Source organism: Manis javanica, chromosome 9 (genome assembly GCF_040802235.1).
Source record: "Manis javanica isolate MJ-LG chromosome 9, MJ_LKY, whole genome shotgun sequence".
Taxonomy (NCBI): domain Eukaryota; kingdom Metazoa; phylum Chordata; class Mammalia; order Pholidota; family Manidae; genus Manis; species Manis javanica.
Window position 1 is genome coordinate 68,539,778 of NC_133164.1, and position 21,865 is coordinate 68,561,642.

General features: G+C 46.6%; 1 protein-coding gene across 2 annotated transcripts in view; it reads right to left on the bottom strand.

Annotated features, from left to right (window-relative positions):
* The window catches only part of KLHL14 (kelch like family member 14), a 185,959-nt gene extending 164,310 nt beyond the window's left edge, over positions 1–21,649 (bottom strand). The window contains exons 1-2 of one of the 2 annotated variants that reach the window (XM_037004747.2): positions 20,758–21,649; positions 18,520–19,488 (exon numbers count right to left, since the gene is read on the bottom strand). In XM_037004747.2, the coding sequence (XP_036860642.2) occupies positions 18,520–19,445 (926 nt within the window). In that variant the 5' untranslated portion in view covers positions 19,446–19,488; positions 20,758–21,649. Of the gene's footprint in view, positions 1–18,519; positions 19,489–20,365; positions 20,719–20,757 lie in introns of those variants that run through there. The other variant, XM_073212730.1, reaches the window with a different exon arrangement.
* Positions 21,650–21,865: the final 216 nt, after the last annotated feature.

Sequence of the window (21,865 nt, forward strand, 5' to 3'; positions counted from 1 at the left end):
CAGTCCCTGGACAAATGAAAGTCACTTTGTGCTGCCGATCCCTTACAGGTGAGGTCTCTGCACAAGGGAGACAAAATTGGATGCTGCCAACGTCATCCAGGGGGAGAGGCTGAACAAGATCAGAAGAAGTCGGAACTCCCAAGACTCTGCAGTTTCCATGGGCTTCACTGACCCTACGGCAGCTCAGTATGTCTGCCAAGCAGGAAGTGGACCTCCATACCAGTTGGCACAGTGGGCATGGAAGGTGCAGACCCGGGAGGCAGGAAGGGCTGGGGAGATGCAAGCCCCCAGGGGTTCACAGAAAAGTGGACAGGCTTTGGATTTTCACAGGCCATGGGACTGGAGAAATTTGTATGTACGTTACCAGGTCTTGGAAACCACCTGCTGACCTCTGTGTTGCATATGGAAAATACAGAGTTCCCATAGTAATCAATCAATCAATCAATGATGATGATGATTATGCATAATTATTAACTTGACAGATTACTCATTTGAAAATCAATGTTCAGATTTGGGCATTTTCTTTTATTCCTTAGGAGCCTTCCAGATTCCATAGGTTGTGCTGTTTATGAATAGCCAGAATATTTACTGCATAAGCAAGTTTCACAAAAGTGTAAAATCACTGGGTTTCTTCCAATGGTATTGATCCACATCTCATTCATTAATTCAACCTGTGCCATCTCTCGGCTGCCATGTCCCTCTGTTAGGAAGCCACGGACCTCACAATATCACAGTTACCAGGTAGTGTGGTCCCCATGACTCGGCTCCCATTTTCTCACCACACTCACATGTCTTGCCAAGTTCTACACATCGGGAATGTAACGGCTCTGCAGGCTCCCTCTCCCCTCCAGTGGGCCTGCCAGGGGCCTTCCTCACCGGGATGGTCCTCCAGAGCTGACGGAGTAGAGGTGACCTTGCTTTCAGTGTCCTGCTTTCCTCAATCTGCCCTACACACTTCGTCAAACGAATGTCAGCAAAGCCTGATGTTAATCCTCAATCCTGCTAATCCTCAACCCTCTTAAAAACCCCCAGAGAACCCCGCATTGTCTGTCTTCTGTAACATGCACATGGTCCCCATATGGCAGCCTCTTTTCTTGCTGTCTCACCCTGTGTCTGCAACTCTCTCTCTCTCTCTCTCTCAGAGGTAAAAGGTTTTGCTTGAGATTCTCTTCAGTGATAAAAGAGTTTCTGAGTTAAGATCTGAAAAACCTGAAAGAGGAACCTCATATGGAAACTGCTTAGCCTGTGGGGAGCAGGTAGGCAGTGGCAGAAGCTGGGTGATTGGCCAGGAGGAGGCTGAAAACCAGATAACTTCTCCCAACTGCAGGCTAGCCTGGGACCCAGAAGTACCCGAGGTGAGAGGCTGCCCTTCTTCTGAAATTTTTCAGAGACATCAACTCCCTTGGGAATTTGTTCTGGCTGGTTTGCTTTTGTATTTAGGTTTCTTTATCATAGCTGTTCTTGATCATTACACACAGGCTTTCATGGGAAGAGCCTTTAAATAGACCCAGTAATGCCTCTCTGAGATATGTAAACACAAGGTACCATTATCCCCATTTAACAGAGGTGAGAATAGAGGGAAAGGGCTTGGGCACCTTTTCCCAGAACCTCAGGATGGGTTTTCTTTCCTCCATTTCAGAGAGAAAAGGTCTCTCGGGCTCCCTCACCCCTTTCCTGTGATTCGCAGGGGTGGCTGAACATGCTGTGGCTTCCAGTCTGCTGACATGGAGCCACTCGCCTTCCCCCCATCATGAGTCTGGCTGTGTGGAGGCTGGAAAACAGTCAGCCATACACATTCCTGAGTTTTTCTAAAAGAGAAGTAATTGAAGATTTGTTTAATCACATCATAAAGACAACACATGCTGAGGAAAATTCTCCACACTTGAAAGCAAAAGGACTTAGTATATAGGTGTTTAATAAACGCTTGTGTGAATGAAGAAATGATGAATAAAAAAGGGTGAAAGGAGTCAGTCAGGGTAATCTCACTGTCCACCCATGTTCTTTTGGATTCCTTATCACCCTTTTTCCCACTTACCTGTTTTAAGGCCTAGTCAGTGAGTGGGGGGTGTCAGGAGGCAAAGGGGCAGAAGAAAGCCTATTTTCGAGCCACAAATGGAAGAGTCAGAGGGTGTATCCTGGGGAGAGATGGGCCCTCCGACCAGCGCCAGTGCTAACTGGCCGCACCACCCTCCCTCCGCGTGGCCCCAGCCAGTCTGCTGTACGCTCCTCGGACCTGCCTGCCATACCGGCTTGCTGCCGTCACTCCACCACACCCATCATTTTTACTGGATTTCTCTGTTTCTTCTTCGTTTTAGGATCACTGTTGCCTCATAGAATGGGAGCTGACAGAAGAAGTTCACCCACATTTCAGTTCTTAGCACGCACAGGACCTTCATGGTATTTGCCGTATCCATATACCATGATATTATTCACTTAGTACCTTATTTAAAGCTGCTCACTTAGAAAAGTGCTTAAGTACAGGGTCCCTAATCCAGCTGCTCTTTAGAATCAGCTGGGCAAGCTTTTATAAAATACCTAGGATGGGGCCCCAGTCAGTGATTCTAATTAAATGATCCAGGTGGGAACCAGTGTTGTTGTTTTTTTTTTTCCATTTTAAACTTGCTGTGTGATTCCAGTGGTCAGTACCGAGAATCACTGTTCTAAGCGATTTTGTATTTGTGAATCATGAGCTTCATGGGTTAATTAGGTTTTATTTCTAACACATGTTAAATATAGTAATGCCTGACCTAACTATTAAATAAATTTAAAAAGGGTTTCTCATGCACCATCTGAAACTGTTGCACATCCTACCAGCAGTAGGTATACCATAGCTGAGGACACACTAGAATAAATGTGAGAAGCAAGGACTTTAAGATATAGACCTGTGCAAACCCAGCTACAGCCCGTGCTGCCACTTCTTCTGTGCCGGTGAGACCAGCACCCTTACTGAGAGAGCCCTGCACAGTGCAGTGGTGAATGGCCATCTTCCCAGCCCCTTCCTCAGTCCCTCCCTGACTGCGTGAATTCCAGAACGCAGCCGTGGCCCCGCCAGCGAGGGGCAGTCTGTTTTAGCTCCATTCCTCGGGCACCAGACCTGTGGGTTGGCTGATGATGCTGGAGGGGCCCGGGGCAGGAAAGCCTTAGGGCCCCATCTGAGTCCCTCAAGGGCCGGGGCGGGCCGACCCTCAGGCTGTACGCAGCTCTGCTCACTCCACTCTTGGCCCTCTGCTTCAGGAGGGATGGTGGCCCCCTCCTCCCATACCTCCCAGATTAAAGCTTCTTTAGTAGCTAGAAGCTGTTGAATATCTTCTCTGCTTGAGTGCCTGTATAATCCGTGATTCTGATACCTCGTACTTAGTGCCTTCTTCTGAAGAGCATAAACTGCAGAAGAAACAGCACCTCATGAATCCTCGCCACATCCTGTGTGGAAGTTGCGAGGCCGGTATTACCTCTCAGACGAGCCCTCCTGCCCGCAAGCGGGGCTCCGGGTGTCCCTGCTCACTAGCGCCGGTGCTCGCCCAGCGGTAAGATTGGCGGGTGGGGGCGGGTGGGGGCGGGGGGGGCAGCGTCTGCGGGGTGGGAGAAAGCTCTTCCCCTTCGGAGAAGTGTCCTGCGCAGCGTGACACAAAGGAGCCGTTCAGGCTGGTGTGGCCGAGTGACAGAAGGGATAAGGCACCGCTCGTATGCCGGTGGTGGACTCACAAAAACCGCCTGCATGTGAGCCTGCAGTGTAGCCCAGTTACCAGGCTCTTGCGGCCTCCCGAGGGCCAGGCTCATCACCGAGACGTCCTCTGCCCTCTCTCTCTCTGCCTCCCGTCTGGCTTGTTTTTTGAAGAGCTAAGAGTGGCTTCCGGACCTGATGAAACTGCGAACGTTGCTGCCCAAGAAAAAGTGCAGAAAGATGCCAGATCACAAAATCATGCTGAAAATTCAAGTTCAGGATCTAACGAAGCCTGCTCAAATTCCTTGTCTCTGAGAATTAAGGACATAGCAGCAAATACGACATTTTAGCAAAAATCTCAATCCAGAGAAAGTTCCGCCACCCTGAGTGATGCCTGGGGGACGTGGCCAATCCCACCACGTGACTGGAAGCCCGGTTTCATCCGTTCCTCTGACTCCAGGGAAAGATTTCCCGGGCCAAGCTAGGAAGCTGGGCTGAGGATCTGGGCCCGCCTCCTGCCGCGCAGGCTGCTCCAGGCCGGGACTCACTGCAGGGGCTGCCTCGCTGGGGCTTGGAGGGGGTGTCAGCCAGTGACCGATCTGTCCCTCCGGCTTCTCTAGGACGAGCCGGGGCCACACGTAGGTGTCCAGGATCTTCGAGAACAGGGGCGTCAGCTGATACCTTCCAAGTGGGCGGAGAATTTATTTTTAGGGGGAGAATAATTCTGTGAAATCATCCTGGGGTGAAGATGAATGGAGAAGGTCACCCTCATTTTGGGGTGATAAGCAGCCAGGGACTGAGGCAGGCCCAGGGTGGGTGCTGCGGAGACAGCGAGATGCGGCTGTGGGACCCCCTCGGGGTGCACTGCTGCTGTGGGTGGGGCAGGATTCCCTTAGTCGCCTCCTTCCTCTCCCGCCCCCTCTGGGGCACCGGTTCTTTCTGCTCTTCACTGCTTCACCGGCCCTGGAGGAGCTGAGAGCTCAAGTAAACCCCAGCTCCAGGCCTTGCGGGGTCTAGGGGCTCTCCTCTGTCTCCCCCTGGAAAGAGTATTTACAGACCCTCCAGGACCCCCAGTCAGCCCACACATGACAATATCTTTTCCAGTCAGCAGGTCATTGACAGGCGGGAACAAAGTATTCTGGGAGAATCCACCACGTTCTCTTAAGCTGAACTGTGGGCTTAGACTGTATGTCTGGAATGGTGCCAAAAATTCCCTAGTGCAGGAGGTACCCAAATCCCAGCATCAGGAAACAAGTCCTCTGGGGTCTGGTTCCAGCAACTTTCTCTAGTACTCATTTTCCTCTTTTCTCATGTCAGTTGATCAGATTTTTTTAAATTTCACAACTGATCTGTCTCAAACTTTCAGGAAATTACTATCAGTATTTTCTCCCATGTTTTATAGATAATGCAGCAAATTGGAAAACAGAAGCAATTATCTGTTTATGATTTTCAATGTGTGGTCCAAAACCACTGAGACCAAGAGAACCCAGGGGTCACTCACATTCAGCTTCCTGGGCCCACCTTCCAGAGCAATCTATTTGCAATCTCCAGGGTGGAGCTGGGGAAGGTACATTTTCTAAAAACCTTGACAGTTAGTTCTTAAGAGAACCACTGATTTAGGCAAGCTTTTCTTGGGCTGAGGAAATAGGACCTGAGCTCTTTGCACTTTGCTTTTGCTTTCTCTTTTAACTTTGTGTTACAGGAAGAGCTACTAATAAGGTACTGACCTGGGTAATTGCTCAACCGCCTGTGTGACTGCCCCTGTGTAGAAGTGGCCCAAGAGTGACATCCCAGTTAGTCCCTAACCTGTTTTCTAATTCCTCATGTCCCAGCCTTGGCTCTTGTTAGGGCCCCAACTGCACCTCCCCCAGATCCACACAGTGAAGCCCTAACCCACAGTGGGACTGTATTTGGAGACGGGTCCTGAGGAGGTAGCTTAGGTCACATGAGGTCACAAGGGTGGGGCCCTAATCTGATAGGACTGGTGTCGTTGCAAGAAGAGGAGGAGAGCCCAGAGGTCTCTCTGTTAGAAGTGCTGAGGCAGATCTAACAGCCTTCCTTAGCAGGACTGTCCCGCCGCCAGGAGCTGGGGCATAAAGGGACCAGTGAGTTTACACTCTCTTGGGAACTGACCCTGGGAAGGAGCTTCTGTGGCCAAACGTGGGTGGCTGCCCTGAGAAAGGCCCTCCTAACCTGCCCCACCACAGCTGTACTGTACTGCCACCTAGCAACCACACTGTGTGTGGAGAATTAGGAATAGGGGCGCGGGGGCGGGCTCCTTATCGACCACTTCGTTTGGTGCTTGGTACTGTATATGCAGTAAATGTTAATGGATGGCAATGTTCCAACGGGCAAAGAACAACTGGGAGGGAGAAGCACAGACACAGCTCAAGGCGGGAGTGACCACAAAACCTGATGGCAGACTCAGCTGAGTGTCTATAAAGCTGTACAACTGGGACTTCTCATGTTTTCACAAATTTTTTAATGTTTCTTATGCTCCAAGCCTCTGAAGCTCCCTTGCCATTACAAACAGTGAAGCATCTCCAGAAAGTTTTTTCTGAGGGGGATCATTCCTTCTAGGTCACACAGGCTGCTGTTCTCTGCCAGCGGGGCTCTCTGTTGGATGAGGGTGAGGGAAGGTGTGAGGGGCTCTTCCGGGAATGGTTTTACTTGGAAGATTGCTGCTGGCTCAGTCTGCAGCTGCCTAACTCTGGGGAGATCGCACACCTGAGTGAGGTGCATTGACAGTGGTGCTTGAATATTTGTTTTGCTTTGTCTGTATGAACTTTGAATATCAGAATGTCGGAGTGACCACTGGACTTACTCAGCTCCTACGGGTTCTGAAGTGGCTGCCTGGCATTAGGTGTCTTCTCTCAGCTGCCAAGGCTTCTGCCGAGGGAAGAGGATATCTGCCTTCTAAACACACAGACCAGTGACTGATTTCAAGGTGCCTGCTGTTTGAGGATCTGTTGGTAATGCATCCCCATAACTACAAAGCCAGCACATATTTTTGATAACTTTCTGCCCTTGACTGTCCACATAAAGAAATCCATGTTACAATTCCTACCACTTTCACTCCGATCTGAAAGGCACCTAAAGTCTTTCTTGTTATGTGATAGAAATGTAAATCTAATCAAAAGCCAACACTTGACTGTCCAAAGAGGTTCATGATCAAAACTAGAAATGTTCCATTCAGAAGCATAAACATCAAGCTTAGGAAATGAATTGCTGAACATTCTTCCATATCCACACATGCAAAGCAACAGTTGGTGACATGACAGAACCCAGCCTCCTAAGAGAAACAGAAGTAGCATCTTGTCAAGAGCAGCAGATATTTTTTTTGTCCCTGAGGAAAACTGCAAGGACACTGTAGCAAAGGAAGATGAAACTGGACAAGTTATTCTCATGATGAATGTAACTTCTCCGTGTCAGAAACTGCTTTGGTGATATGTGTAGTGAAGCCCTCAGCTGAATCCCAGCTGTGACTGAGATTCTTAGGCTTTGCTGTTTCCTACTGATCCCCATAAGGAACACTTTTGCATCCTCTTTCAACTGAGAGCATTTGTTTTTCAAATTTTTTTTCTTTTGACATATTTCTTTTTCTTCTGTGGTGCTTCTTATGAATTATCACTGCCTTGGCAGTCAAAAAATTTCACTTAATTTCCCCTGAAGTGATTCTTATATAAACAAAGTTCAAATAAAAATTTATCATGTGCCCTTCAGAAGATTTAACTAAATTACTTGAGTGTTGACTATTTGTTCTTTGAATAAAATATTTGCTAAGCCAAGTCAAAACAGAATGCTGAAGTCAACACAAAGCCAAAATAATCAGCCAAATGAGCAAACACCACCAAAGTCAAGCACAGATACTGCCTTTGCCACACCAAACGGGAAGATTTCCATGCATCTTCTTTCCATTTTTTCATTTTGCCAAATACAACACCCAGTTCCTGCAGAGGGTGAGCCCAGCTGTGATCTAGCAGCCGTAAGAAGCCCTACTGAAAATGCTTACAAACTTCCTGTCTGAAAAGACAATTTAACCCAACTAAAAAAGAGACCAAAGGATTTGAACAGACATTTTCTAAAAATCAGACATACAAGTGGTCAGTAGCACATGAAAAGATGCTCAACATTATGGGCCCCTGGGGAAATCCAGGTCCCCAGGACACAGCCCTTCATGACCACTAGGCTACAGCCAAAAACACTGACTATAGTGTTGCTGAGGATGTGGGAAAACTGGAGTTGTTGTAAACTGCTGGGAAGGAGGGAAGGACGCAGAATGGCGCAGCTTCCCTGGAGAACAGTCTGACAGCTCTTCAAGAAGTCAAGTGTTTGTTCACCACTGCCTGAGAACCACACAGCCAGCACGGCTACGCCAAGGACACACCCGAGAAGGATAGACACGTATGCCCATACAATGAGTTCCTATGGATGCTCACAGCAGCTGTGTTCATACTGGCAAAAAGTAGATAACAACCCAAATGTCCAATTATGGACAAATAAAAGGTGGTATATCCATAAAGTGGAATACTATTTAGCCATGAAAAGGAATGAAGTACTGTTACCCTACAGCATAGATGAACTTGGGAAACACTGCTAAAGAAAGAAGCCAGTCAAAAAGACCATATATTGCATGATCCCATTTATATGAAATGTCCATAATAAGCAAATTTATAGCTCTATGGAGATAGAAAACAGATGACTGGTTACCTAGAGCTGCAGAGGGCAGGGGAAAATGGGGGCTGATTGCTAACAGGCATGGGGTCTTTTTAGGGATGTTGATAGAAATGTTTTAAAGCTAATTGGGGCAATGGCTACTTAACACTGAGAATACACTAAAAACGACTGGATTATACACTTTAAGCGGGTGAATTGTATAAATTGGCTCTCAGTAAAGCTGTTCAGTGTGAATCCACCATGGTTTTCCTAACATTTATGACCAGTGACATGGGTAGATCAAGGGGATGGACAGACTCCAGGCTGGCCCAAGCTGTGTAGTTCACTCAAAGGTGGATAAACAGACAGCAGAAACATTGCCACTAGAACAGGGGCCCTGGACTCAGGCTGTGAGAATCCAGCCATGGAGTGAACAGATTATATGGGATGGGGTCCTAATGAGCGAGCAAAAAGGCAAACTAGACATAAGTAGAACTATTCCTATAAAAGTGAAAACTATAAATTTGTAAGTATTCACAGCCAGGCACCATGTTAAGTGTTGTATAGAAGTTAGTGCATCATTCAGTATTACCCTAATGAGATGGGTGTTCTTAGGTATATTCCATAGGTTAACCTGAACACAGCTTAAGTAAATTATCATAAAGAGCCAGTTTAAAGTGGTCCAGGTGGCATTTGACCCACATTTGTCTTTTAAGTTTTGATCTCTATACAATAGGACTGTTTAAAGTGTTTGCACCATAACATAACCTTTTCATTTGTATCTCCTATTATGCCATATTCTCTCTATCTCACTCATCCATATAGCTTTGCAGGCCCTGCCTACAGATGTCCTATTGAGGGAAGGTTTGTTAAAAGCATAAGACAGGGAGATCACAGGAATTACCACTGACAGTAGTGGTACAGTCGTTATAGTAACCAAGCCACCAACATGGTCTGGGCTACAGGCACACACTTCTGCGTCTAGGATACACCGATACTGGCTGGGATTCCTCACAGCGTCAGTGACTGCCTGCTCATGCCCCTGATGTCGGCAGTGCTGAGGTCCCAGTGTGCATCTTAAAGTATTAAAGTTTTCCTTCAGAGCTTCCCTGCCTTACTCACAGATCTGGCATTCCCCCTTTCCATTCGCCCAGGATGTTCTGGTGTGGTTAGTCTTTGAGGGGCACTAGAAATCAGGGCCAGACAGTGGTCAGCTGCTTTCTTCTAAGCAGGATTTACAAATAAGACTATTTTTTGTTTGATGAAAAGTTGACCCTCCAAACCCAGTAAATCCCTTAGTGCCAGGCTGTCCGTCCACACTCCAACATACAATATAGACCTTTGGCAATCCAAACAAACATCGGAAGTCACTGTAGAGAAATTTTAAAGCTGGCCCCCAACAGCATGTACTGTGTCTGCGACACACGGCCACACATCCCTCTACATTTTCCAGCCACACCTCTGTATTTTCAAGGACTCCTTCTATGATCCTGGGCCTTTCTCTCTCTTCCTCCTCCTCTGCGTTTCCCTGGCCTCGCCTGCCTTCAGAGGCACCTGAAGCTGCACGAGGCAGGGAAGTGAAACCGACCGTCATTCTTCAGTTCACTTCTCTGCAGCCCCCAGTGAGCCCGTCTCCATGCAGTGGCCCCGCTGAGCTGGGAGGAAGCTCAAAGCCCTGCACAGGTGCAAGTCACCAACCCACTTGCAGCGCTGGGGGAGCGGAGAGCCAGACGTGGGTGTGCAGCCACTAAACTCGAGTTTATGAGACTAGAAAGAAAAGAGACTGTCCTCTGTGAAAGAAAGAAAAGAAAGACCTTTATACCTAAAAAGGCCATCGTTTTCCCTTTGAAGAATTAAATATAAATGGCTGAGAAGCAATCAGAAATTCCAATTTCTCTATTTCTTCTGATACCCTGTGTTCACCTCAGGGTGCCTTCAACTCATCTTCTGGCCTTCAGCATCTCTAATTCTGTGTGATCAGTGAATCACAGATAAGGTTGAGAGTTTTCTTGATGGGCAGAAATGTATATTCAGGTAAATTCTCCTTCATGCATCTTTTGAAAGTAATAATACGTTAATTTTAAATGGCATGTTTTATGTTGATAATGGTTGTTTTCATTGTCTCAGCTGATCATTTAAAACCCCAGCCAAGTGGAACTGTACTTATTAACCCATTTTGCTGATGTGGGACTCAGCTAAAGTGGAGCCAGCATGCACACACACCCAGGTTTATGGTTTCAAACTGTTCCATTGCCTATTCTTTCAGTTCAAGTACAGAGAGCATGCTGCGTTTTTCCATGATGGAATTCATCTCTGCAATGGGTGATCCCTGGCAGGGCCTACAACCTCCTCTGTGATTTGGACAACCTTCTCTGCATCACCCCTGGCCACACACACCTTTCAGTCCCTTGAGGGCCACCAGATTCATCCCCACCTGGTGCTCATCCGTGCACGCTTCTCTCAGCTCACGTTCCAACCCCAGTGCACACCTGCCTTCTCCCAGACCTAGCACTGTGGACCCGCTCACCTTAGTTTCTTTGTAGAGAAAGTCTTCTTTGGCTACCCTTCAAGGTCACACTGCCCTGTCATATGGCATGCCAGGCCCTGGCTCTGCATATATTAGCAGTCTGATGAATCTGTGTAATTATTTACTTTTTTCCTGTACATTGGAAACTACATGAAGCCAACAAAGTCTCTATCTTGTTCAACTCTGTACCTCAAAACCTAGTAGGGGCTTGGTGCATTATATAACTTCAATACACTTTGAATTATTTGTACAAAAATGTGGGGGATATTCCATAACAGAACTTTTAGTGGTAAAGAGTGAATACCACCCCAGTTCCACTGTGGCATGGAGGAGTCATGGGCATGGGCTTAGAAAAGCTGCCCAACATCGTGACCACCCCTCGCTGCGCAGATCTGCCTCCAGCTCCAGTTATAGAGAATTCAGATAATTTTACAAAGAATGGAGTTATATTTTCATCTCCTACTGTTGGCATAACAGGCTGTCCCCTTTGAACTCTGACACTTCTAAGACTACTGAATTACGTTCCATAAGAACAAAGAGATTTTATAGAAACATCTTGAGTAACTCAGATTACAAATACTTAATTACTGAGCTGAACTGAATTACAGGAACAAAGGTACCAATACTGACCTTTTTTTTCTTGGGGAAACATTTCTTTCTTTGGGGGATTGACTTTCCCCTTTTAGTGGAACTTTGTTTATAACTTTTAAATTATGTAAGATGGGTATATAATGACTTAAATCCTTCTAAATTTGTATGTATTTGTCCAAAACAAATATTGAACACCTACTCTTCAAGCTCTAGAATTTCCTTGTCCATCCTTCCCAAAAGCTATCAACTTTTTCTTTCTTTTTCAGATGGGTTATCGCTCAATAATTCCTTTGCCCACATTTCCTTGCATTTTCCTTACTGCTTCTTTTTCTTTTTGCCACTTCTTTATAATTTGTTTTCCCTCTCTCCACCAAAAATATTTGCCATTTTCATTCCCTCACTATTGTTGGCTTTCTCTAGTATATTTCTGCTTTACTCTAATGTTGCAAATGGTTCTAACCCTGTTTTTGTTAATATTATTTGTGAATAAAGAAGCTCTTTTGATATTTGCAGAAAAATAGACATATTCACTGTATCATCTATATTACAACTGAGAGTTCCTCCCTTGGCAAAGTCACTCTTTCACATATCATAACAGCGTTTTGTTTTGTTTTTTAAAGAAATCATCATTAGTAATTCATGCATCATGAGTTATCTTGGAAGTTAACGGGAAGGACATAACAATGAATATATTTTCTGAAAATCTAAATGAATGACAGAAGACATAAACATTTATGGCATAACAATTGTTAGAATGATTTTCTTGACACAAAATATAAACAGAATAAATTTCCAATTAGAATAATCTTATTTTATGTTATTAAAACGTACAGGCATTTTTATAATTCCGGCTTCCACCTATTGTATTTATCACCTGTAAGTGCAATCAGTGTGAATAGCTTCCTACTGCCCTCACAGAAACAAAGCTGATACTGGTCTAGTACTCCCATGCACAAAAATCTAGAGAGGAAAAAAACTATTGGTTCAAATTCAAGCTCCAAGGCTTTCTTTAGGTTTGATTTATCTTCACAATTATTTTTTATAGTTAAACTAAAAGTTCTTAATTTTATTGATTTACTTAAAATAAATTGTTTTTTCCTATTTTCAGTAAGTCAATATCATAGTGACAAATCTCAACAACCTCATTCTTTAGCCCCTTAATCTCTTAACTAATAATTAAGTATGAGAGACCAGTAGGATAGAATTTGGCTTTCTAATGTATTCACCTCACTCTTCTTCATTGGTTGGGTGGTGTGGGGAAGTGAAACATTTAAAGTTGGAACTTATAATCACTTCTGCATATAATAAAACAAAGATATGGAAGGTATTGATTAGACTATTTTGTAGAAGCCATATCTATAATACACACTCATAAAAAGAGAGTGGTCTTCCGGTGAGAACCACCAGCTCCAAACTCAACACTATTCAGATCACTGGACAAATTTTTATCTTCTCCTAGCCTCAATTTTCTAATCTTTAAGGAGATTGAAGGACGTTATAAGGACTAGAAAGAATCTGAGTGAAGCTCATTGTAGGAACTCAGTGAGAGCAACTATTATTATTGGTAAACATCAGCCATGTGTGGGTATAATTATCCTTAAAGTAACCTCCACTTTTATTTCACATTGACTTTGGCAATTCACACTAAACTAAACCACATCCTAATTTCCCACCTCAATTCTTCTTATGACCAATACCAATTCATACTGAACTCACCCCTTAAGATAAAGGTCAGGCACGTGATCTAGTGGGGGAGACAGACACCTCAGCTAGGAGGCTACTCACCTGGAGAAGGCAGGCTGTGTGATAGGCAGTCTCAACCCTGCTGATTCACCCAGAAGTCAGGAGTCCTAACAATACATGCCCTTTGATAAGGCAGCTGGAGACAAAGGGTTGCATTTAGAAAAACAGTTGTTCACATGTTCGTTTCTGTGCCTTGATAGTTTTGCTGAATATATGCCAATTTCAGAAAGCAGTGCGTTGAATGTGCCTGACTAATTTCCTACTGGAAATCAGTAAAATACCTTATAAATTATATTTAAACATCTTCTGAATAATGACCAATCTATATTAGTGGGTTCTACATCCAGTATGCTTGAAAAAATGAGCAACTCATTCACTGTTTTAATCACTACGTAGCTTCCTGAGATTGCTATTTAAATTCTTAATGGAAATACTTCAATTCTTATGGAAAGTTGGAGTAGAAATTGACATGGTAGAATTACATAGATGTGAATTTTTTCCAAGTGGAAGTGGAAAGACCAATGGGATTATTTCCACTAGAATAAGGGCAAAATATCACATCCATTTTGTTCATTGATGTATTCTGCATGCCTGCAAGAGGGCTGAGCAAACTAGGACTCACACAACAGATCCAGCCCATAATAGAATCTATAAAAACACACACAATGGTTTTTATGTTTTTAAATGGTTGAAAAATTAAAAGAAGAATAACATTTCACAACATAAGAAAATCATATGAAATTTCAGTGCCCACAAATGACATCTTATTGTAATGCAGCCACATCCATTCATTTATGTATTGTCTATGGCTGGTTTTGTACCACAAGGGAAGAGTGGGGTAGTTTCAACAGCGATTGTGTGACGCTCAAAGTAAAAAATAATTACTATTTAGTCTTTTACAGAAAAAAAAATGTTGACCCCAGGCCTAGAACAATACCTCTCCTTAACTTCTTTTGAAGTCAGATCCATTAATATTTAATCCTCACAAGATTCTTTCCAAAAGGAAAGTCTTAAGTCTACATATACATAATTCCTAGGGTAATCTGCAGATTATATCCTAACAGAGAGGCTCCGAGCAAGAAGCAAAACACTGTGGAGGAGAACACTGACTCCAGAGCCATACTGCCTGGGCTTAGACTTCCTCCGCCACTTCTCAGCTGTGCAAACATGAGCAAAATGCTGAACTCCTCTGTGTTATCAGTTTCCCTAAGTATAAAACAAGACTAATGATGGTCCCATCCCTAAGGGCTCTTGAAAGCATTCAGTACTTTAGCATTTGTAAAATGCCTAGACTATCACCTGGTAATGAAGCAGGTGCTGTAAATAAAGAATATATTTTTGACTGTATTTTTAAGAAAATTGAGGTACTTAGAAATTAGCTAAGGTAATGAGAGAACCTTAAAATGTTCATAATTATGGAGGGAAAATACAAGAATGAATTAAAATTTGAATGTGTCCACTTCCATCAGTAGTCTTCTAAACTAGTACAATGCATTAATACCTACTCTAATTGCCTTTTGATTGTAGGATATAACTGTTTGGCTCCCACACCTGAGATATGATTTTGTAATCAATGGTCCTGTTTCAGATAATAAACAAATTGTATTCTGAATGGTTGAGTAATTTGATACAAAATCTTAGTACCTAACAACTTCTAATCTGAGGGTATCAAATTGATATGAAGGAAAGTAACAATTTAGAGAATGCATGGATGCAAGATTAGTTTGCTTTGTTAAGGCTGTTATTCAGGTCTTAGGGAAAGAACCAATAGAAAAAATATTGTCCTACATTTAAAGAAATACTTTCTAAGCACCAAAGCCAGGAATCAAAACTATGTTAGGAAATCTAATGGTTTTTAAAATTATTGCAAGTCATTTTAGCAAATAGATAATCGTACTCTTGATGTTTAAATAGATTTTTAATTAATTTATGTGAAATGTTTAAATAGACTGTTTCATAGAAAGTGAAGTCTTTATAAGGTAGATATCTCTCTTCTATAAAATGCAATCTCTTCAAAATTACACTTCAGTACAGGTTGTATGTGGTTGGTGGTTAAACGTTTAAAAAAATATACTTATTTTCATGAGTGCTTTTCCCTTACAGGTGTTTTCTTGTAGAAGGTTCAATAAGACTTTTGTTATGTGCAATAGTAGCATGCACTGAGGGAACACATTGGTGAAGGGAAATCCTGAGGTGCTCTTATTTTATAACCTTAGTTCATCTGACTGTCAGTAAGTATTGATTTAGCTGTTATATTGTGAGGTGCAATGAAAATGTAAAATGAAAGTTAATTAACCCAGTCCAATTTGATTAGCTTGGGACAATTACTATGTCACAAAAATTTTTAAATATAAATAAAAAAGAAGCTTTTTGAGTTACTTATGCTAAACAGACTACGTGTCTTTTGACACTTACTTTCAAAGTACTAAACATTGTATATCATGCCACTGCATTAAATTAAATTGTCATGCTTTAGAAGCCTCTAATAATGACTTTTTCAGAAACTTCTTAAAGAACTTATTTCTTAAGATTCCTGTTTCTTGCAATAAAACAAAAATAACAAAGATATGAGTTCAAAATATTTTAATTTTTGTCTACTCAAGTCCTGTTGTCTTAAATTAGTTATGTAAATATTTAAATATAAAATAATAAGTATCTTATTTTTTATGTATCATCCTTAGTACTTAGTTTGCTAAATTAAAATATGAATCTGGGTATAAATGTCATATTCAGAAAATCTAAGTGACTAGAGTGAAAGTTGAAAATTAATTTGGGCACTTACAAAGTCTTCACTCTTGGGTTGCTTTATTCCTAGACTTAAGCAATTCAAAATTACTTTGTAATTTTTTTAAACATTTAAAAAATATTATTATTATATTAATAACCCTACTTTCTATAGATAATATATATTCTCAGACAGGTAAATTATTTTTGAAGTTATCCTATTTCCTTATGGTTTGTACTTATTCCAACAGATCTGTCAATCTCAATTTTCCAATTCCTTTTTTGAATTTGAGGAACTCTTCATATTTAGACTTTAAAAACTACAGGTGGATAAAATGTAATGAATACAATGCCTTTCTCAAGGGTCTTAAGTAAAAATGATGCAGTAGCAAAAACAACACATTCCTGTGTTAAACTGCATGAGGACATTTTTATATTATGCTGATGCTGTTATAAATGGGAAGATATAATACTATTGGTTACAGTATTTTTGTCTGCATTAAAGTTAAGATCTTGATGGTTATTCTGCATTCTTTCTGTGAATGAAAATTATAATAAAGTAATTAGTCCCTAAAAACTAAAATGCTACAGTTATCAATAATGGAACAAAGTCTAAATTATATTACTTTGAGATAAAATAGATTCACATGAGCTGTTTTCTTTTCTCTATCTTCCGCTTTTAAAAGAAAATAGTTTTCTTCCTACCGCAGAAGTATCAGATTCTTGCAGCATCCTGACACTTGTAAGCATTCATTGGTTAGACACCACTACATATCCTTCAAATGACATGGCCCAGTGGAGCTGGAAGGTGTCGCCACGGAGCCAGGCAGCCTGGTATCTCAGTCATCCACCAGGACAGAGCCAGCAGGCCCCAGCTGGTGTGCTGAATCCAGACGAGGTGGGAAATGGATTTTGCATTTTGAAAGTCAACTCTTCTAACATTGAGCCCTAGGACATACTTAGGTAAAGTACATCTGGGTTCAGAAATTATTTATTGGACCAAATGTATAGTATCTCATATTCCAAAATTACTCTTAGAACAAGTAAAATCTTAATTTTATTATCCCTCTTGCTTTCTGAATTTATACTAGATTGTATATATTTTAAAAACTATGAACAGATGTATGTTCAGGACTATAACCATTCACCCCCCTTTTGCCTGTCACTAAGCTTTTGATCTTTAGACAAATCCAAAGCTCTTACAAAATATAAATATTCCAAATTCTCATGCTCACTTGGACTCCAGTGCTCACCATTCAACCCCATGAGGGTTTGGATTCTTGCTCGTGTTATTGTCCTACTGTCATCTTTTGACAGAATTCAATACATCGTCTCTCACAGACAGAAAACCAACTTAAGAGATTCCTGAGGTCAGGATTTCCCGTGCTTCTTGTGAGCCTCACCTGAACACCAGAGCTGCCTAAACATCTGTACAAAATATCTTCCATTTCTGAAAACTTTAGTTATGTGAGTCCAGGAGAAATGTCATGATGAAACAGTAAATACTTAATTCCATAAGGTTGCACAAAGTGGACTTCATCCTTCGGACATCTTCCTGAATGGGAAAATGCCGTGCAGGGTCACGAACCATGGATTTTCTAGTAGAATGCTCTGGTGGATTGTGCTGGGTAGCCTGGCATCTGGGATCATGATATTTTATCACGAGAACCCTGAGAAGATACTGCTTCTCTTTTCTAAAAAGAGAAAGAAGCCCCCTGCTAGGGCTCATTCAAAAGGGTTTTTAAAATTGGAGCCAGTGAAACACGATTGTCAATTCCCAAGGTTTCCTTGGCATTTTGAAAGGCATCATTTCTCTCTCCCCTTTGACATGAAATCTTATTTGCAACACTGAGAAACATTTCCAAACAACAAGAGCAACTGCGACTCCTCAACTTCTTTGTGATTTGCAAGCAGGCACAGAGACCTAACGAGCTGACGACCGCCCTCCTCCCAATGGTGGGCTGTGCTCCCCTTTGAGATGGGAGCACTAGGCATGACTCCCTCTGACAACCTGAAACCTTTTGCCTTGCTCCACTTCAAAGTGAAAAGGAAAGTCTTTCCGCAAGATAGAGAAGTTTGGGTAGGTGAGGAGGAATTTCCAAGGGCGACCCTAGCAGCCAAAGCCTTTGGAGCACTAACCTCCAAGGAGAACTGGACCCTCCCTAACAAACAAACAAGAAAACCCAACCTGAGTGTCTGATAAAAAAGAATGAAAGCTCTCCTCTCGAGGCCTCGCGGGGTACCTCTGCTCGCCCGAGGCAAGAGAAAGGTGGAGTGGGGTGGGGACTGTCCTCTCAGAATCCCTTTCCTCCAGCAAGCTCATCGGGGTTTGGAGGGAGGACTGCGCAGAGGGGGCTCCAACCTGCACTGGTGGCCGCCCGGCCTTTGCCCCGCCTGCCTGCCAAGTTCGGTCCAGAGGGGCCACGCTCCTCGCCCCAGGGAGCAGGGAACCCGGGCTTTCTCGCGCTCAGGCGCTGTTAGGCCAGTTCCCCTCGACCTTTCAGGGCCCTGAAGCCGACTTTGCCGGCACAGTGGCGGGTGTCTGCGCGGGTTTCCCGCGGTGGGGCCGCACGCCCGGAACCCCTCCCCCACCCCGGCCCCTGGGGGTGTCTCCTACCTGCTGGACAGGCTCTGCCGGCAGTGCTGCCGGAAGGGCATCAGGTGGTAGTTCATGGCGTCCAGCAGCAGCTTCTGGCACACTGGGTCGGTGCGCATGAAATCCACGGACTGGACGCGCTCCACCAGCTCGGGGGCCGGGATGAGCGCGAAGCGGAGGCGCTTCATGAGGTCGGGCGCATGTTGCATGCGGGCGTCGCGGTCGTGCTCCAGCCACAGCACGGACATCTGGAAGAGGGCCAGCTCCGACTCCACGGGGGGCGGCAGCGAGTCCAGCAGGGCGCGCATCTCCTCGAAGTTGAGCAGAAGCACGTCCTCCACCAGGTACTTGTTGGCCAGCTTCTTGGTCTCCTCCAGGCCGTGCAGCGCGGCGATCTTGCACACCTGCTTGTAGTTCTGCACCGAGATCTGGTCGTTGAGGAACTGCACGCAGAGCTTGGTGACCTGCGGGATGTGCAAGATCTTGCTGACGGACAGCACCTCCTCCGCCGTGTCCAGGGACAGGGTCACGTTGGCCGTGTAGAGGTACTCGAGCACCAGGCGCAGCCCGATGGCCGAGCAACCCTGCAGCACCAGGTTGTTGATGGCTCGGGGGCTGGTCAGCAGCTTGTCGTCGGGGGAGGAGGAAGGTGTCCCGGGTTCCTCCTGCGGCGGCTGCTGCTGCTGCGGTTGCTGCTGGTCCTTGGGGACCCCCAGGCCGTCCTGGCCGCCGACGCCTCCCCCGAGGGGCGGGTGACTGGAGAAGAGCGATCGGAAGTACTGCGAGCAGGAGGCCAGCACGGCCTTGTGGCAGTGAAACTGCTGGCCCTGGGCCGTCAGGGTCACGTCGCAGAACAGCTGCTTCCTCCACAGCAGGTTGAGGCCGTGCAGCAGGTTGTCGCTGTGGCTGGGGTCGAAGGTGGAGGTCCTGTCCCCGGATCTGGACATGGCGAGCTGGCTGGGCGCACCTGGCTTTAAGCCCGCCTCCAACCTGGCAGACAGGGCGGAGGGAGGGAGGAGAAGGAGGTGAGGGGTGGGGTGTGGCCGGGGGCGGGAGGGCGGAGAGCCGCAGTCGCGCGCCTCGGACCCCGGCGTGGGAGCCCATCCAGGTCCGCCCGGGTCCCGGAGCGCCACCCAGGGGCCTGCCCCGTGCGCTGCCGCCCGCTCCCCGCGGCCCGGGCCGCCGCCGCACTTGGCCCCGCACTTTCCCAGCCCCGCCCCGGCTCCGGCGGCCGAGGCCCCGCGGCTGGCCGGCGTCCCTGCGCGGCTGCGGGCAGAGGCGGGGCGCCGGGCCGGGCACCGTCGGCCGAGGGCCCCCCCGCCTTGCGCCCCCTGCGCTCCCCACCGCGTCCCCGTTTGGGGGCCGGGGGCGCCCGGCAGTGGCGAGGGCGGGCGAGGCCAGTGCTCCCGGTGCCCGGCGCCCCCGCGAGGGTCCGGGCGGGGTTCCCGGCAGCCTGCTCCCCGCCCCGCGCCCGGCCGGCCTCCCGATCGCTCGCCGTCCCCTGGCGCCCCGGGCCCGCCCGCATCTCCGGGCGCCGAAGTTGGGCAGGGCGCCGCCCTCCGAGGACGCGGGGCCGGGCGGGCCGGGGCCGGGGTGCGCTGCGCGCCCCGAGCGCCGAGAAGTTGGCAGCGCGGGCGGCGCCGGCGAGGGCGGGGTTGGGCTGGCGGCCGGGGACCCCCGCCCGGGCCCGGGCCCGCGGCCTCCCCAGCCATGGAACTACTTCTTTGGGCGGCCGCGGCGGCAAGGCGGCGCGCCGGGTCCCACCCTGGGCTGCGCCTTCCAGGCCCCGCCGCCCGCCGGCCGCCTGAGCCCGCCGAGCCGCCGTCCGGCTGCGGGGGTCCCGCCGCGCCGCTAACCGGCGGCTCACCGGGACCGCGGCTCGCGTCCGCACCGCTGGGCTCCGGAGCGCTCACTTACCAGCCTTCCGGGCGCCCCCGCGCCCTCCAGCGCCCGCCCGCACGGCGCCCCCGCCCCCAAAGCCCGGCTTTCCCGAACAATCTCCAGAGTCTCGGAACCGGACCGGGCCGGACCTCCCACGCGCTCCGCGCGCCGGGGTGCCCCCATCTTTTCCTGGCCCCTTTCCTCTGCTCCTCTCTTCTCTCCCCCTCATTATTTCCCCTGCTTATTTCTTGCAATAGGAGTTGTATTGCTTCGGAGCGATTCCCCGCCAACTGCCCCCACCCCTCGGATAAGGCTCTCCCTCCTCCCCCGCCAGCAACCCAAAGACACAGCCTAATACACACAAGGCCAGAAACTTACCTGCTTTCAACCGGCTGCAAAGTCAAGCCTCACTTAACGCTTCTCCCAAAACCGATTGTCCTTCCTTTCCGGAGGTTTGCGGTCTCCTTGGGGTGGTGGTGGTGGGCGCCTTCTCCTTGGGGGGCACCTTCTGGTCCCGACTCCAGGCGGTCACTCTGCACGATTTATTTTGTCGTCCATCATTTGATCCCCATGAATTAGCAACAGCAAGAGAATGCAGGAGAGGGAGAAAGAGGGAGAGAGGGAGAGAGGGAGAGGGGCAGAGCTTTCTGCAAGAGAAGAAGAAGAAAAAATGTGCGTGTGACAAATTATGCTACCAAGAAACAACACATCATTATCCCTGGGCCCGGGGCGCAGTGAGTCGTGACGAGAGTAATAGGAAATCCACGGTTGGGGAGAGAAACGGTCGTGCTTGGCCAGCAGAGAGCGACCGTACAGGGGGATGGATGCTGGAGAGACTCGCAAAATTATGGCTCAAGGCTATTGTAAAAATTGTCGAGCGTAAATGACTGCGATTTCAAACATCTTTGGAAGAAAGAGGGGAAAGTGAGCCCCCCTCCGTCCCTCTCCTCTCTCCTCTCTCTATAAAGAACCGTCAAGTTTTAGTGCGCATTGCTAATTAGTCAATTTCTCTCTGCCTTCACAGGCTGGCGACTGCGCCGCTGAGCTGAAACTGCTAATTTCTGTGACCAGCTTTTTTCTTAGCTGTGATCTGGATGAATGAGTAGCTGTCTCACAGAGATGACAAAAATAAACTCTAATCCTCCCCAAAATTTCCACTACATCTTCCTCATGCATAGATTTATGATCTTCAAGCGCTCTGTGCAGTATGCAAACTTTTTTTTGTGTGTATATATGTGCTGTTGTTTGCAGATTTCACTACATTGGGATGCCGTTTTTCCTGCCCCTGCCCCCTGCCCCCCCCCCCCCATGAAATGCAGAAATTGTCTGATCTCCAACTATGCCAAGATGCCACTTTCTGGCACCTTGGTATCTGGGGGCTTGGGTCTGGCTTGGAAGACACTAGCCCTTACCTAAGTGGTGAGTGGCCCAGTGTACAAACCAGGGGAGGGAGATTTAGAGCTGGTAGAAAAGAGGCCAGCCCTTC